Raw genomic sequence first — 18,722 nt, forward strand, 5'->3', positions numbered from 1 at the left:
TGATATTGAACTCAAAAGATCTGTCTGGATCAAACGGTTAATACTCCTCGTTTTTTTGCCGTGGAATCATTTTGGTATCGAGTATCGTGATGGCATCGAGTATCGTGACGGCATCGAGTATCGTGACGGCATCGAGTATCGTGATGGCATCGAGTATCGTGATGGTATCGAGTATCGTGATTAGAGGTCGACCGATGAATCGGAATGGACAATTAATTTGGGCAGATTAAGTTTTCATAACAATCGGAAATCGGTATTTTTGGACGCCAATTATTATTATTTTTTTACACCTTCATTTAACTAGGCAAGTCAGTTAAGAACACATTCTTATTTCAATGATGGCCTACCGGGGAACAGCGGGTTAACTGCCTTGTTCGGGGGCAGAAGGACAGATTTTTACCTTGTCAGCTTGGGGATTCAATCTTGCAATCTTACGGCTAACTAGTCCAACGCTCTAACCACCTGCTTTACATTGCACTCCACGAGGAGCCTGCCTGTTACGCGAATGCAGTAAGAAGCCAAGGTAAGTTGCTAGGTAGCATTAAACTTATCTTATAAAAAATAATCAACCAATCATAATCACTTGTTAACTACACATGGTTGATGATATTACTAGTTTATCTAGCCTGTCCTGCGTTGAATATAATCGCTTAGGTACACGTTGCTCCAACGTGTACCTAACCATAAACATCAATGCCTTTCTTAAAATCAATAGACAAGTATATATATTTTTTAACCTGCATATTTAGCTAATATTGCCTACTAACATTAATTTATTTTAACTAGGGAAAATGTGTCACTTCTCTTGCAACAGAGTCAGGGTATATGCAGCAGTTTGGGCCGCCTGGCTCGTTGCGAACTGTGAAGACTATTTCTTCCTAACAAAGACAGCCGACTTCGCCAAACGGAGGATGATTTAACAAAAGCGCATTTGCGAAAAAAGCACAATCGTTGCACGAATGTACCTAACCATAAACATCAATGTCTTTCTTAAAATCAATACACAGAAATATATATTTTTAAACCTGCATATTTAGCTAAAAGAAATCCAGGTTAGCAGGCAATATTAACCAGGTGAAATTGTGTCACTTCTGTTGCGTTCATTGCATGCAGAGTCAGGGTATATGCAACAGTTTGGGCCGCCTGGCTCGTTGCGAACTAATTTGCCAGAATTTTACGTAATTATGACATAACATTGAAGGTTGTGCAATGTAACAGGAATATTTTGATTTATGGATGCCACCCGTTAGATAAAATACAGAACGGTTCCGTATTTTACTGAAAGAATAAAGGTTTTGTTTTTGAAATGATAGTTTCCGGATTTGAGCATATTAATGACCTAAGGCTCGTATTTCTGTGTGTTATTATGTTATAATTAAGTTTATGATTTGATAGAGCAGTCTGACTGAGCGATGGTAGGCACCAGCGGGCTCGTAAGCATTCATTCAAACAGCACTTTCGTTTTGCCAGCAGCTCTTCGCAATGCTTCAAGCATTACACTGTTTATGCATCAAGCCCATCAACTCCCGAGATTAGGCTGGTGTAACCGATGTGAAATGGCTAGCTAGTTAGCGGGGTTCGCGCTAATCGCGTTTCAAACGTCACTTGCTCTGCATGGATAACGCTGCTTCGAGGGTGGCTGTTGTCGATGTGTTCCTGGTTCGAGCCCAGGTAGGGGCGAGGAGAGGGACGGAAGCTATACTGTTACACTGGCAATACTAAAGTGCCTATAAGAACATGCAATAGTCAAAGGTATATGAAATACAAATGGTATAGAGAGAAATAGTCCTATAATTCCTGTAATAACTACAACCTAAAACTTCTTACCTGGGAATATTGAAGACTCATGTTAAAAGGAACCACCAGCTTTCATATGTTCTCATGTTCTGAGCAAGGAACTTAAACGTTAGCTTTTTTACATGGCACATATTGCACTTTTACTTTCTTCTCCAACACTTTGTTTTTGCATTATTTAAACCAAATTGAACATGTTTCATTATTTATTTGAGGCTAAATTGATTTTATTGATGTATTATATTAAGTTAAAATAAGTGTTCATTCAGTATTGTTGTAATTGTCATTATTACAAATAAACAAAAATAAAATCGGCCGATTAATCGGTATCGGCTTTTTTGGGCCTCCAATAACCGGTATCGGTGTTGAAAAATCATAATCGGTCGACCTCTAATCGTGATGGTATCGAGTATCATTTTGGTATCGAGTATCATGATACTAAACCTGGTATTGTTATCAAAAGACAAGTTTCTGGTTTCGTGACGAGACTAAAGGGAAGTGAACCGAGAAATGAACTGCGAGGACTTAGAGTATAGCAACGCAGCACCAGACTGAGGTGTATCTAATGCTGCAGCCAGTCAGCTTCTTCTCTGTTCCTCGTGGTGTATCTAATGCTGCAGCCAGTCAGCTTGTTATTATAGAGCGAGATAAAGAGATCGAGACAGAAATAGAAGTAGCGAGAGTGATTCATATCGTGGCATGAGGACAGGGCTGGCTTGGCTTTCAAAACACGTGTCATGTTTTGGGAGGACGAGTCGAGAGCTCTACGGCAGGCAGGGCAATGAACACACACACGTACGTGCGTCTGGCAGGGCTGTTGAAATTGGCTCACCTCTCACCAGAGCTCCACATGTCAGAAACACATCAAAGAGACAAGGCCTTTCTTAGCCCAGGGGGGCTTCTAGAGGTAAAAACCCAATAACTAGGGTAACATTCCTTTGATTCCCACTAAATCTGTTTTTCCAAAAGAACGACACGTTGCTTTTCAACAACTAAGTCAGTCAGCAGAATGCAATGTGATTTAAACATTCCTGGAATTAGCATTGGGATTAACAACTCATGATAAATGCACTTCAGATTAGTGTTGTTGACTACTGAACACTCAGTAGCCTACATCTTTCTGCAATATACTTTTCCCCTCTGAATAAAATACATTATTTTAAATTGCTCCGGATAACAGCAGTTAAACTAATTAGCTGGTTAGTTCTCTATCTATATGCGTGTTTAACTGGCTGGTAAATTAGTTTGTCCCTGCTTAACTGGTCTTGTAATTTGTCTCCGTCTGCCTTTAACATGTTAACTAGCTGGTTAGATACGGTTTGCTTTTCCTCAAAGGAAACGTAGTCCTCTTTGTCTGGTTAGTTCCAGTAGTCTATCCTCTCAATGACCTCTGCGGGGTCACATGGCAGCAGTGTTTTGATTGTAAAAGAGTTAGTCGGTATGGCAGCAGGGCTGTGGAGAGAGAGACGGCCCTCGCTCGGCTCCGTTGGTCCATTCATAACCTTGGACAGGAAGTGGCCTCACAGAGACAGGAAACGATCATACGAAACGCTGTGTGAACTTCTTGGACAGCTATTGTTACAGGAGGGAAAACTTGGCGCCAGACTAACTTGACTGGGATGTGTGGAGGCCGCCGGCGACCACAGGGGAGAAAGAGGTGTCTCCCACAGACACTTCTCTCTCTCCACACACACACACACACACACACACACACACACACACACACACACACACACACACACACACACACACACACACACACACACACACACACACACACACACACACTGACCTAACCTTCCAGAGTTGTGTACACATCCACCCTTCCACCACCATGTAACTCCACTGTTACCTAGCAGCTAGCCAAAACAATAGACATCCCACACACACAGGCTAGGTGATTTATGCTGGATGTTCTTACAGTACAGCCGTCTCTGACCAGCCTACAGTCCACTGATTGGTGGGGGCAGGTGTGTGTCTGTGTGTGACGTCCATGAGGGTAAATTTGGACACTCCATAAAGGTCCATCACCATTGACCTCACTTGATCCGACTATCTCTGTACTCACCCCAACACATCAAGATTGTAACAACACCCATCCAACATTGTAACAACACCCATCCAACATTGTAACAGTCCTCAGTGTAATTCACTGTGTACTGGTCAGAGAGAGGGAAAGAGAGACAGAGAGCGACAAAGTGAGAGTGAGAAAGAGAGAGAAAGAGAGAGAAAGAAGAGAAGGGGAGAGTAGTACCCATGTCCAGAGTGGAGAGCGCTTAGCCTACCAGGGGAGAGAGGCGGTGGCCAAACACATTCTGTAAAGCACCCCTGCTGTTTAAATTAATTAAATATGGACCACAGTCATAACACTGGCTCACCATAACACTGCAACACTGGCTCACCATACCACTGTCACACCATACCACTGTCACGCTAGCTCACCATAACACTGGCTCACCATAACACTGAAACACTGGCTCACCATAACACTGAAACACTGGCTCACCATAACACTGAAACACTGGCTCACCATACCACTGGAACACCATACCACTGGAACACCATACCACTGGAGCACCATAACACTGTCACGCTAGCTCACCATAACACTGTCACGCTAGCTCACCATAACACCGGAACACTGGCTCACCATACCACTGGAACACCATACCATTGGAACACCATACCACTGGAACACTGGCTCACCATAACACTGGAACACTGGCTCACCATAACACTGGAACACTGGCTCACCATAACACTGGAACACTGGCTCACCATAACACTGGAACACTGGCTCACCATAACACTGGAACACTGGCTCACCATACCACTGGAACACCATTCCACTGAAACACTGGCTCACCATAACACTGAAACACTGGCTCACCATAACACTGAAATACTGGCTCAACATAACACTGGCTCACCAATACACTGAAACACTGGCTCACCAATACACTGAAACACTGGCTCACCAATACACTGAAACACTGGCTCACCATACCACTGGCTCACCATAACACTGGCTCACCATACCACTGGCTCACCATACCACTGGCTCACCATACCACTGGAACACCATACCACTGGAACACCATACCACTGGAGCACCATAACACTGTCACGCTAGCTCACCATAACACTGTCACGCTAGCTCACCATAACACTGGAACACTGGCTCACCATAACACTGGAACACTGGCTCACCATAACACTGGAACACTGGCTCACCATAACACTGGAACACTGGCTCACCATACCACTGGAACACCATTCCACTGAAACACTGGCTCACCATAACACTGAAATACTGGCTCAACATAACACTGGAACACTGGCTCACCAATACACTGAAACACTGGCTCACCATACCACTGGCTCACCATACCACTGGCTCACCATACCACTGGCTCACCATACCACTGGCTCACCATACCACTGGAACGCTGGCTCACCATACCACTGGAACGCTGGCTCACCATACCACTGGAACGCTGGCTCACCATACCACTGGAACGCTGGCTCACCATAGCACTGGAACGCTGGCTCACCATTACACTGGCTCACCATAACACTGAAACACTGGCTCACCATAACACTGAAACACTGGCTCACCATAACACTGAAACACTGGCTCACCATAACACTGAAACACTGGCTCACCATAACACTGAAACACTGGCTCACCATAACACTGAAACACTGGCTCACCATAACACTGAAACACTGGCTCACCATAACACTGAAACTGGCTCACTGAAACACTGGCTCACCATAACACTGAAACACTGGCTCATTATAACACTGGAACAATAGCTCACCATTACACTTGATTCACCATAACCCTGGCTCATCATAACACTGGCACACCATAACACCGGCTCACCATAAGACTGGATCACCATAACACTGGCTCACCATAACACTGGAACACTGGCTCACCATCACACAAGGTAACCATATTACTGGAACACTAGCACACTGGCTCACCATAACACTAGCTCACTATTACACTGGAACACCATTACACTGGAACACCATAACACTGGATCACCAGAACAGTGAAACACTAGCTCACTATTACACTGGATCACCACAACACTGGAACACTAGTGTTATGGTATGGTTATCGCAATGATGGCGCCGGAGGGGATGGCTGCCGTCTTTTCAGCTCTTAACCAACAATGCTATTTTGTTTGTTTTTTCACGTTGTGTGTGTAACTTGTTTTGCTGCTACCGTCTCTTATGACCAAAAAGAGCTTCTGGACATCAGAACTGCGATTACTCACCTCAGATTAGACAAAGAGATTTTGAGTCGGACAGGAGGGAATTAAAGTCAGCAACAACAAAAAAACATCCTCTCATTGTCAACTGCATTTATTTTCGGCAAACTTAACATGTGTAAATATTTGTATGAACATAACAAGATTCAAGAACTGAGACATAAACTGAACAAGTTCCACAGACATGTGACTTACAGAAATGGAATAAAGTGTCCCTGAACAAAGGGGGAGGTCAAAATCAAAAGTAACAGTCAGTATCTGGTGTGGCCACCAGCTGCATTAAGTACTGCAGTGCATCTCCTCCTCATGGACAGCACCAGATTTGCCAGTTCTTGCTGTGAGATGTTACCCCATTCTTCCACCAAGGCACCTGCAAGTTCCCAGACATTTCTAGGGGTAATGGCCCTAGCCCTTACCCTCCGATCCAACAGGTCCCAAAAGTGCTCAATGGGATTGAGATCCGGGCTCTTCGCTGGCCATGGCAGAACACTGACGTTCCTGTCTTGCAGGAAATCACGCACAGAACGAGCAGTATGGCTGGTGGTATTGTCATGCTGGAGGGCCATGTCAGGATAAGCCTGCAGGAAGGGTACCACATGAGGGAGGAGGATGTCTTCCCTGTAACGCACAGCGTTGATTGCCTGCAATGACAACAAGCTCAGTCCGATGATGCTGTGACACACTGCACCAGACCATGACAGACCCTCCACCTCCAAATCGATCCCACTCCAGAGTACAGGCCTCGGTGTAACACTCATTCATTCAACGATAAACGCGAATCCGACCATTACCCCTGGTGAGACAAAACCGCGACTCGTCAGTGAAAAGCACTTTTTGACAGTCCCGTCTGGTCCAGCGACGGTGGGTTTGTGTCCAAAGGCGACGTTGTTGCCAGTTAGGTCTGGTGAGGACCTGCCAGCCTCTCTCAGCCTATTGCGGACAGTCTGACCACTGATGGAGGGATTGTGCGTTCCTGGTGTAACTCGGGCAATTGTTGTTGCCATCCTGTACCTGTCCCGCAGGTTTGATGTTCGGATGTATTGATCCTGTGCAGGTGTTGTTACACGTGGTCTGCCACTGCGAGGACGATCAGCTATTGCCTACCGTCTGTAAGCTGTTAGTGTCTTAACGACCGTTCCACAGGTGCATATTCATCAATTGTTTATGGTTCATTGAACAAGCATGGGAAACAGTGTTTAAACCCTTTACAATGATTTGTATGAATTATCTTTGAAAGACACTGTCCTGAAAATGGGATGTTACTTTTTTTGCTGCGTTTACTACAGACACACGACCAGGCCCAGATCGCCGTCATTCGCTGGAGAAGGAAACGGAGACTTCGCGGAAAAAGATCAGGGTGCCTTGTGAGGATCAGGTGACGAGTGGCTAATCTGCCTTAGCCTCGCTGGAAAATAAATGGGACGAACTAAAAGCACGTATATCCTAAAAACGTTAATATCTTATGTCTCACAGAGTTGTGGCTGAACGACGATGTAAAGAACATACAGCTGGCTGGTTATACGATGTACCGGCAGGATAGAACAGCAGCCTCTGGTAAGACACGGGGTGTGGGCCTATGTATATATGTAAACAACAGCTGGTGCACAATATCTACCGAAGTCTCGAGGTTTTGCTCGCCTGAGGTAGTGTATCTCACGATAGGCTGTAGACCACACTATCTACCTAGAGAGTTTTCATCTGTATTTTTTGTAGCTGTCTACATACCACCACAGACCGATGCTGGCACTAAAACCGCACTCAATGAGCTGTATACCGCCATAAGCAAACAGGAAAATGCTCATCCAGAGGTGGCCCTCCTAGTAGCCGAGGACTTTAATGCAGGGAAACTTAAATCAGTTTGACCTCATTTCTATCAGCATGTTAAATGTGCAACCAGAGAGAAAATAAATTCTAGACCACCTTTACTCCACACACAGAGACGTGTGCAAAGCTCTCCCTCACCCTCCATTTGGCAAATCTGACCACAATTCTATCCTCTTGATTCCTGCATAGAAGCAAAAATTAAAGCAGGAAGCATCAGTGACTCAGTCTATAAAAAAGTGGTCAGATGAAGCAGATGCTAAACTACAGGACTGTTTTGATAGCACAGACTGGAACATGTTCCGGGATTCTTCCGATGGCAGAGGAGTACACCACATCAGTCACTGGCTTCATCAATAAGTGCATCGAGGACGTCGTCCCCACAGTGACCATACGTACATACTCCAACCAGAAGCCATGGATTACAGGCAACATTCGCACTGAGCTAAAGGGTAGAGCTACCGCTTTCAAGGAGCCCGACTCTAACTCTAAGAAATCCCGCTATGCCCTTCAACGAACCATCAAACAGGCTAAGCGTCAATACAGGATTAAGATCGAATCGTCCTACATCGGCTCCGACGCTCGTCGGATGTGGAAAGGCTTGCAAACTATTACAGACTACAAAGGGACGCACAACCGAGAGCTTCCCAGTGACACGAGCATACCAGACGAGTTAAATAACTTATATGCTCGCTTTGAGGCAAATAACACTGAAACATGCATGAGCGCATCAGCTGTTCCAGACGACTGTGTGATCACACTCTCCGCAGCCGAAGTGAATAAGATCTTTAAACAGGTCAACATTCACAAGGCGGATTACCAGGATGTGTACTCCTAGCATGCGCTGACCAACTGCAAGTGTATTCTCTGACAATTTCAACATCTCCCTGTCTGAGTCTACCATACCAACATGTTTCAAGCAGACCACCATAGTCCCTTTGCCCACGAACACTAAGGCAACCTGCCTAAATGACTACCGACCCGTAATACTCGTCTGTAGCCATGAAATGCTTTGAAAGGCTGGTCAAGGCTCACATGAACACCATTATCGCAGAAACCCTAGACCCACTCCAATTTGCATACTGCACCAACAAACCCACAGATGATGCAATCTCTATTGCACTCCACACTGCTCTCTCACACCTGGACAAAAGGAACACCTATGTGAGAATGCTATTCATTGACTACAGCTCAGCATTCAACACCATAGTGCTCTCAAAGCTCATCAATAAGCTAAGGACCCTGGGACTAAACACCTCCCTCTGCAACTGGATCCTGGACTTCCTGACGGGCCGCCCCCCGTGTGATGAGGGAAGGTAACAACACATCCGCCATGCTGATACTCAACACGGGGGCCCCTCAGGGGTGAGTGCTCAGTCCCCTCCTGTACTCCCTGTTCACTCATGAATGCACGGCCAGGCACGACTCCAACACCATCATTAAGTTTGCTGATGACAACAGTGATAGGCCTGATCAACGACAACGATGAGACAGCCTATAGGGAGGTCAGAGACCTGACCGAGTAGTGCAAGTACAACAACCTCTCCCTCAACGTGATCAAGACAAAGGAGATGATTGTGGACTACAGGAAAAGGAGGACCGAGCACACCCTCATTCTCATCGACTGGGCTGTAGTGGAGCAAGTTGAGAGCTTCAAGTTCCTTGGCGTCCACATCACCAACAAATTATCACTGCCTGGTATGGCAACTGCTCGGCCTCCAACCGCAAGGCACTACAGAGGGTAGTGCGTACGGCCCAGTACATCACCGGGGCCAAGCTTCCTGCCATCCAGGACCTATATAATAGGCGGTGTCAGAGGAAAGCCCATAAAATTGTCAAAGACTCCAGCCATCCTAGTCATAGACTGTTCTCTCTGCTACCGCACGGCAAGTGGTACCGGAGCGCCAAGTCTAGGTCCAAGAGGCTTCTAAACAGCTTCTACCTCCCCAAGCCATAAGACTTCTGAACAGCTAGTCAAATGGCTACCCAGACAACAGCTAGTCAAATGGCTACCCAGACCCCCCCCCCCCCCCATGCTGCTGCTACTCTGTTATTATCTTTGCTTTGTTACTTTAATACTAGCTACATGTACATATCACAATTACCTCGACACCGGTGCCCCCGCACATTGACTCTGTACCGGTATCCCCTGTATATAGCCCCACTATTGTTATTTACTGCTGCTCTTTAATTATTTGTTATTCTCATCTTACTTTTTTGTTGGTATTTTCTTAAAACAGCATTGTTGGTTAATGATTTGTAAGGTCTACAATTGTTGTATTTGGTGCATGTGACAAATAAAATTTGATTTGATTCATTATAACACTGCCTCAACATTACACTGGATCACCATTGCACTAATTCAGCTGGAGGCTCATTGTAGGGCTACAGACAAAAAGGCACCTAGGGATGCAAAGGTTCTGAAACGTTCCTGTAAATTTCTGGAATTTTCCCGGAAATTTTTCTGGAAATTTTCCTGTAATTCAATGTATTTTTCTCAAATTCATTAAAAAGAATGTAGCTTATATCAGTGAACCTTTTATGTGGGATACAGATAAGGCAATTCTAGGTCTTGTGGCATATTTTGGTTAACCTGTTAGGGCTAGGGGGCAGTATTGACACGGCTGGATAAAAAACGTACCCGATTTAATCTGGTTACTACTCCTGCCCAGTAACTAGAATATGCATATAATTATTGGCTTTGGATAGAAAACACTCCAAAGTTTCTAAAACTGTTTGAATGGTGTCTGTGAGTATAACAGAACTCAAATGGCAGGTCAAAACCTGAGAGATTCCTTTACAGGAAGTGGCCTGTCTGACCATTTATTGTCTTTCTTTGACATCTCATTCCATTACAAAGGATCTCTGCGGTAACGTGACACTTCCCACGGCTCCAATAGGCTCTCAGAGCCCGGGAAAAACCTGAATGTCGTCATTCCAGCCCCAGGCTGAAACACATTATCGTCTTTCTCAAGTGGCCGATCAAGGGACTGTGGGCTTAGGCGCGTGCACTGGCTGCCCCCGTCTTTAGTGTTTTTTCCTCTGTTTACCGAAAAGGAGATTCCCGGTCGGAATATTATCGCTTTTTTACGAGATAAATTGCATAAAAATTGATTTTAAACAGCGGTTGACATTTACACATTTTTTGTCACGAATTGCGCCATGCTCGTAACCCTGATTTACCCTTTAGGATAGTGTCTGGAACGCACGAACAAAACGCCGCTATTTGGATATAACGATGGATTATTTGGGACCAAACCAACATTTGTTATTGAAGTAGAAGTCCTGGGAGTGCATTCTGACGAAGACAACAAAGGTAATAACATTTTTGTTATAGTAAATCTGATTTTGGTGAAGGCTAAACTTGCCGGGTGTCTAAATAGCTAGCCCGTGATGGCTGGGCTATGTACTTAGAATATTGCAAAATGTGCTTTCACCAAAAAGCTATTTTAAAATCGGACATATCGAGTGCATAGAGGAGTTCTGTATCTATAATTCTTAAAATAATTGTTATGCTTTTTGTGAACGTTTATCGTGAGTAATTTAGTAAATTGTTAGTAAATTCCCCGGAAGTTTGCGGGGGGTATGCTAGTTCTGAACGTCACATGCTAATGTAAAAAGCTGTTTTTTGATATAAATATGAACTTGATTGAACAAAACATGCATGTATTGTATAACATAATGTCCTAGGTGTGTCATCTGATGAAGATCATCAAAGGTTAGTGCTGCATTTAGCTGTCTTCTGGGTTTTTGTGACATTATATGCTAGCTTGAAAAATGGGTGTCTGATTATTTCTGGCTGGGTACTCTGCTGACATAATCTAATGTTTTGCTTTCGTTGTAAAGCCTTTTTGAAATCGGACAATGTGGTTAGATTAACGAGAGTCTTGTCTTTAAATAGCTGTAAAATAGTCATATGTTTGAGAAATTGAAGTAATAGGATTTTTAAGGTATTTGAAAATCGCGCCACAGGATTCAACTGGCTGTTACGTAGGTGGGACGAATTCGTCCCGCCTGCCCTAGAGAGGTTAAACTATCCCCAATTCAATTGAAATGCAACCCTCTGCATGCACAGTGCATTCTTCCATCACATGTACAGCTGATTCTCAAGATCTTGCACACTAATGAGATGCTATTGAGCCCACACTACTACACTGTCTGAGCCAAGGACTACATGCTTTCTGGTAAGTTTTGATTACAATACTGGGTGGGGTGAATATATTTTATGACATGGTTTTTGTTAACTAGTAAATAGTAGCCTACAGCAAAGTGGGTTTCAGCTTGCTTGAGCCTGCTAACTGATGTGTGTTAAAATTCACCCGCTTCCATACATGTTTCATTTTATAACATTTATCTTACAAAGGAGTTGTTTAATCTAACTTCTTAACTATTTATCTGTACATGGAATTGTATTTATTTATTTTTTTTACAATTTCTTTTCTAATCTTTACAGGAAAATGCCACGGGCACTATCTGATGTGTGGAGATATTTCACTGCAGCTAATGTAGAAGGAAAAGATGTGTACATTTGCAAATACTATGCCAAATCATATATGAAGAATGCAACAAAGATGCAAAATCATCTGGCCAAGTGCATAAAGTTCCCTCAGTGCTCAGAACAAGCAACCTCTGACAAAAGTCCCTCTACTTCTATTCGAGGTGAAAATCAGACACCTTATCGATAGTAACAGCTCATGGTCCTCCTGGAATCAGAAGTTTTTTTTTTACTCAATGGAGGAACGTAGTCAGAAGAATGCTGATGAATGTCTTGCTCGAGCTGTGTATGCCACTGGTTCACCTCTGATGCTCAAAGGCAATGTGTATTGGAAGAGATTTCTGAACGTTCTTCGCCCAGCATCCACCCCTCCAACCAGACATGCTTTATCTACTCATTTGCTGGATGCATAGTTCAACAGAATTCAAGTGAAGGTCAAGCAAATCATAAAGCAGACTGTATTGCAATCATCTCTGATGGGTGGTCGAAAGTTCGTGGGCAAGGAATAATTAACTACATCTTCTCCAACCCTCAACCAGTATTCTACAAGAGTACAGACAAGGGACAACAGACAAACCGGTCTCTACATTGCAGATGAGCTGAAGGCCGTCATCAATGACCTTGGACCACAGAAGGTATTTGCACTGGTGATAGACAACGCTGCGAACATGAAGGCTGCTTGGTCTAAAATGGAGGAGTTCTACCCTCACAACACATCCATTGGCTGTGCTGCTCATGCATCTAATATGCTCCTCAAGGACATCATGACACTGAAAACAATGGATACACTCTACAAGAGAGCCAAGGAAATGGTTAGGTATGTGAAGGGTCATCAAGTTATAGCCGCAATCTACCTCACCAAGCAAAGTGAGAAGAATAAGAGCACCACATTGAAGCTGCCCAGCAACATCCGTTGGGGTGGTGTTGTCATCATGTTTGACAGTCTCCTGGAGGGGAAGGAGTCTCTCCAAGAAATGGCCATATCACAGTCTGCCGATATGGACAGCCCCATCAAGAGGATACTCCTGGATGATGTATTTTGGGAGAGAGTGTTAAGCAGCCTGAAACCTATAGCAGTATCCATTGCACGGATTGAGGGAGATAATGTCATCCTGTCTGATGTTCAGACTCTGCTTGCAGAGTAAGAAAATAAATCCTTACTGCCTTGCCCACTTCACTGTTGCTCCAAGCATTGGAAACTGCAGTCTGAAATACATCAAAAAGTGTTAAGACTTCTGCCTGAAACCCATACACACCGCAGCGTACATGTTGGACCCCAAGTATGCTGACAAGAGCATCCTGTCTGGTGCAGAGATTAACAAGGCCTATGGTGTCATCACTACCGCGTCTCGCCACCTTGGCCTGGATGAGGGCAAGGTTCTTGGCAGTCTGACGAAGTACACTTCCAAGCAAGGGCTTTGGGATGGAGATGCAATATGGCAGTTGTGCCAACATATCTCATCAGCCACCTGGTGGAAGGGACTTTGTGGATCTGAGGCTCTTTCCCCTGTTGCCTCCATCATCCTCCAAATCCCATCAACATTTACATTTTAGTCATTTAGCAGACGCTCTTATCCACAGCGACTTACAGTAGTGAATGCATACATTTCATACATTTTTTTTCTTCTTCCCCGTACTGGTCCCCCGTGGGAATCGAACCCACAACCCTGGCGTTGCAAACACCATGCTCTACCAACTGAGCCACACCAGCCGCCTCAGAGCGCAACTGGTCCTTGTTCGGGAACACACACATACCAAAGCACGTAAAAGGCTGACCAATACAAGGGGTGAAAAATTTGTGGCCAACTTTTTGGCTTTTTGAGCCTGACAACGAGCCATCCACAACAAGGTTGGAAAGTGACAGTGAAGATGAGGCCTCAGAGTCTGAGGCCTCAGTCTGATGTTCAAGAGGTGGACATTGAGGAGGTCCAGGGAGAAGACATGGAAGCCTGAGAGGAAGACAACCAAAGCTTTAGTTTTTACACTATCATTTTACAGATGTATGTTGAAAACGTTTTTGGGAGATGCGATGGATTATTGGGGAGCGTTGGACTAGTAACTGAAATGCTGCAACCGAAAGGTTGCAAGATCGAATCCCCGAGCTCACAAGGTAAAAATCTGTGGTTCTGCCCCTGTACAAGGCAGTTAACCCACTGTTCCTAGGCCGTCATTGAAAATAAGAATTTGTTCTTAACTGACTTGCCTAGTTAAATAAAGGTACAAAAATTCATTAAATATTGCCTTTCTTTTGTTGTTCAGTGAAGTCATCTCATGTGAAGAGTCAACTAATTTAATTAAAATTCAATTCGTAACTAAATTGTTTTTTAAAATGTATTTTTGAAGGATTTAATTATTTGCAATTATGTCTACTTATGATAAGGTAAAAGGTTTATGTTTCTGTCTCCATATGATATGGTAAATATATCCAATGCAAAAAACATCTACATTTAAATGGTATTATTATTAATTTGCATATATTTCTGTTAATTCCCATATATTCCCATGGAAAGTTTCCACCTCTGAATATTCCCCAAAATGTACAACCCTAATGGCACCCTATTCCCTATTTTGTGTACTACTTTAGCACCCTATTCCCTATTTAGTGCACTACTTTTGATTAGGGCTCATAGGCTAGTGTTATGATGAGCTAGCCAATGGATGTCTGAATGAGCTCAATATCTGAGCAGGGCACAAGGGCATGCCTCTTTCTCTCTCCTCTCTGGCTCCCCTCCCTCCATGTTGTGTGGTTAGACCTGGGGCTTAACATATCTTTTCATTCTTTAGTGAAAGCAGGCCTGAAACCACAGGGTCGACACCACAGGACCACAGAGTCTGACTCACTACTGAGGCAGTTCGCTACTATTTATTCAAACAGCTGAAAACCAAACATAGGTCAAGTCAAGGTTAATAAGGAACCACAGACTAGATCGAGTACAGACTGGGGTTGGATATGTTAATTTAAACCAAAATACTGGTCATAACAACAACAGACGTTAAACATCAAAACACAACTCAATCTTGAGACGTAGTTCATTCATATTTACAGTAGAAGTACATGTCATGGCTGAAAAGACACAGAGAGACAGAGAGACAGAGAGAAGAAACGTGTTCCAAGGAGCGCAGTTCCCGACCATCAGTCTGCATGGTCAATTCAGCAGATGCAACGAGATGTTGATGACAACAATGCTGCTTTCCACTTTGCTTCTTTATATAAATCCACAAGCGTTCTATAATTACACTATTAGCTTACTGTCTGCAAACAGCTAGTTTGTCTTTTCTTAGCAAGTTGTGGCTAAAATAAAGTGTATTAGCTGCTAATGCTAATCTCTAGTCAGCTGGCTAGCTAGCTAATAAATGTACTTATTCAGAGCATATGTAGCTAGCTAGATAATACAGCCTGATACCAGCTCTGGTGAAGGCCTAAATCAGCATGTTGTTTGTGCAATAGTATCGTCTAAACCAACGAGGATTAGGCGAAGCATGAATATATTAGCTACATGAAGTAAGAGAAAACATTTACCATAGCCCAAGATTATAGGATTGGCCTAGGAAACACTGACCAACACTTTGGTTCCTATCCCGTCACAATAACTCCTCCCTGGCATTTTCATTCATTGTCATGTCAAACACTTGATTCAAAGTAACCACTATTAAATACTAACTATAGAATTAGAAAAATCTATATATTTCCATGACAACAGCGTTAACCCAAGTGTTTTGGTCTAAACCACAAGTCAAAACGCAATTGCAATATTTGGTTAACAAAATAAGGCCTAGATAATTTGCCCATAGCTTGCTGCTCTATGTGGTGATCTCAAATGAGTGCAGGAAATGCAGAAATGAATGAAAACGTTGAAAATTATCTTTGGTGAAGTTTGATTAAACAGTATAATACATCAGAATGGACAAAGCCCCCATTGAAATCACTTAGAATGCATGTGTTGCCACTCTAGGGTCATGAGCTACTCATAAATCATATTTAGAACTTTAAATATTCAAAAACATTTAAAAAAAACATAAAAAATATTGTGATATGATATTTTGGCCATATCGCCAAGCCCTAGTTAGACCTTTACGTTACATTATCCACTTTCAGTTCAGGCTGAAAGCGGATTGGCTGACAGGCCGACAGTGTTAATCCTGGTTTTACAGCAAACCCACTTCAGAAGGAGAAACAGCCTCTGCGGCAGGCAGGAGTCCATGTCCCAAATGGAACCCTATGGACCATGGTCAAAAGTAGTGCACTATATATAGAGGCAATAGGGTGCTATTTGGGAGGCAATGAAGGTTTCTCAGGTTCAATAGCTACTAGTCTGTCAACCTGTCTACACTCAGGAAATGACATCAACACCTTTGCGTAAGTGTGTGTTTGAGCATCTCTAGACTCCACTACAGTCTCTCTCTACAGGTCATGTCTGACTAGACTCCACTACAGAGTCTCTCTACAGGTCATGTCTGACTGGGCTGAGACAACAACACTCTCAGGTCTAGTAGAGCACACAGACAGACAGAGGGAGAGAGAGAGTGTTCCTTGGCAAGACCACAGCAGCCTTGCCTGTCTGACGCACACACACCTCACTTTCCAACAACACTTCTCCGTAATCTGACATCCCTGGAGACTGGGTCTCTGATTATTAACTGACATCACTGTAAACCCGAGTAGTTCTCGTTCTCTCTCTCTCTCTCTCTCTCTCTCTCTCTCTCTCTCTCTCTCTCTCTCTCTCTCTCTCTCTCTCTCTCTCTCTCTCTCTCAGATAAATTCACTGATATACTTTCACTTATAAATAGCACAACACTGAAGGAGAAGCAAAATCAACATGGTGCCTGACTACTACACAAACATAAATAACCTGACACATTAAAACCAGTGGAAGTCCTGTGCACAGCAAGTTATGGCAGGGACAACAGAGCATCGAAAACATGGAAAAAAACTGCAGAAAAGGAAGACAACTGCAAGGTCAATCATCGTCTTTCCTAGTGTGCGATTTTTACATGCATTTAAAAACACTCCCACCATCATCTCCCTCGTAAAAGAGGCCGTCTGACCTCAATGGAACTTCCAGGATAAATAAATGAAGAAAAAAAATGAAAAAATAAAGGAACCCAGTGACTTACTTCTCTGGCAGTGCTTGTGCGTCCAGCAACGTTCGTTGAAGTTCCCATTGATGGTGGTCTGTTGACAGGTAGCCTTCCCCTTGGCCAGCGCCCCGGGACACACGTCCCCGCACTCCCTGTCATTCTTATTTGACACAATATAGTTGTCCTCCACCGTATCCAGGATCTTGGACCAGTCCAGGGTGGAGAGGTAGCAGAGGTCCGGGTTCTTCTCGATCCTCACCGCTCCTCGGGTGATGTTCATCAGACTATGGAGACCGATATCCCTGAGCTGCAGCATTTCAAAGAAGACCAGAGCGTAGTTGAAGAACAGGTTGTTACCTCGGATCACAGTGAGGTTGGGAAAGAGGTCTTTGAGACTCTCCATACCGTAGACCCTGAACAGGAGCAGGAAGTCTGTGACCACTGTCAGTTTTGGGTAACTGAGACCCCTGAAGTCCTCGGGCTTGGTCTTGAACATGAGGATGATTTTCAGGTGGCCCTCAATGACCGTGCAGTTCTCCAGGGACCGCAGGTTGGTCACGTTGTTCCGGATGTCCTTACTGGAGCAGATTCCAGTGGAGACTTCAGGGGAAGAGGAGAAGAGACAAACAAACTGATTAGAGATGGAGCTAAGTTAAGGATAGCATACCAAAAATAAATTGTCTAACTCAAGACATTTTTTGCTCTGCACATTTTTTGGTGTGCTGTCCATCTAATTTCTATGGACTTCATTTACCAATATTCAACCACCAACCACTTTAGAGGAATAACCAGAATGAGCACATGATCTATTATCCTATTCATGCAAAGTTATTATTTTTGGGGGCACATTAATGATCAGTTAGGCTCCGCAACTAATATATGTCTCAGAGTTCAGCTTTTTACAAATGACATTCAACCTGGAGTATAACAAGCATTAGGAACACCTTCCTAATACTGAGTTGCACCCCCTTTTGCCCTCAGAACAGTCTCAATTCGTTGGGGGCGTGGAATCTACAAGGTGTCGAAAGCGTTCCACAGGGACGCTGACACATATTGATTCCAATACTTCCCACAGCTGTGTTAAATTTGCTACATGTCTTTTGGGTGATGGACCATTCTTGATACACACAGGAAACTGTTGCTTGTGGAAAAACCCAGCAGCGTTGCAGTTCTTGACACAAACTGGTGTGCCTGGCACCTACTACCATACCCTGTTCAAAGGGACTTCAATCTTTTGTCTTGCCCAT

General features: G+C 43.9%; 1 protein-coding gene across 1 annotated transcript in view; it reads right to left on the reverse strand.

Annotated features, from left to right (window-relative positions):
• LOC106569756 (insulin receptor) overlaps positions 1 to 18,722 on the reverse strand; it is a 222,522-nt gene that overhangs the window by 158,289 nt on the left and 45,511 nt on the right. Inside the window, exon 2 of the mRNA XM_045694442.2 lies at positions 17,512 to 18,075. Coding sequence (XP_045550398.1) covers positions 17,512 to 18,075 — 564 coding nt within the window. The remainder of the gene's footprint in view (positions 1 to 17,511; positions 18,076 to 18,722) is intronic.

Source organism: Salmo salar, chromosome 14 (genome assembly GCF_965601325.2).
Source record: "Salmo salar chromosome 14, fSalSal1, whole genome shotgun sequence".
NCBI classification, from domain to species: domain Eukaryota; kingdom Metazoa; phylum Chordata; class Actinopteri; order Salmoniformes; family Salmonidae; genus Salmo; species Salmo salar.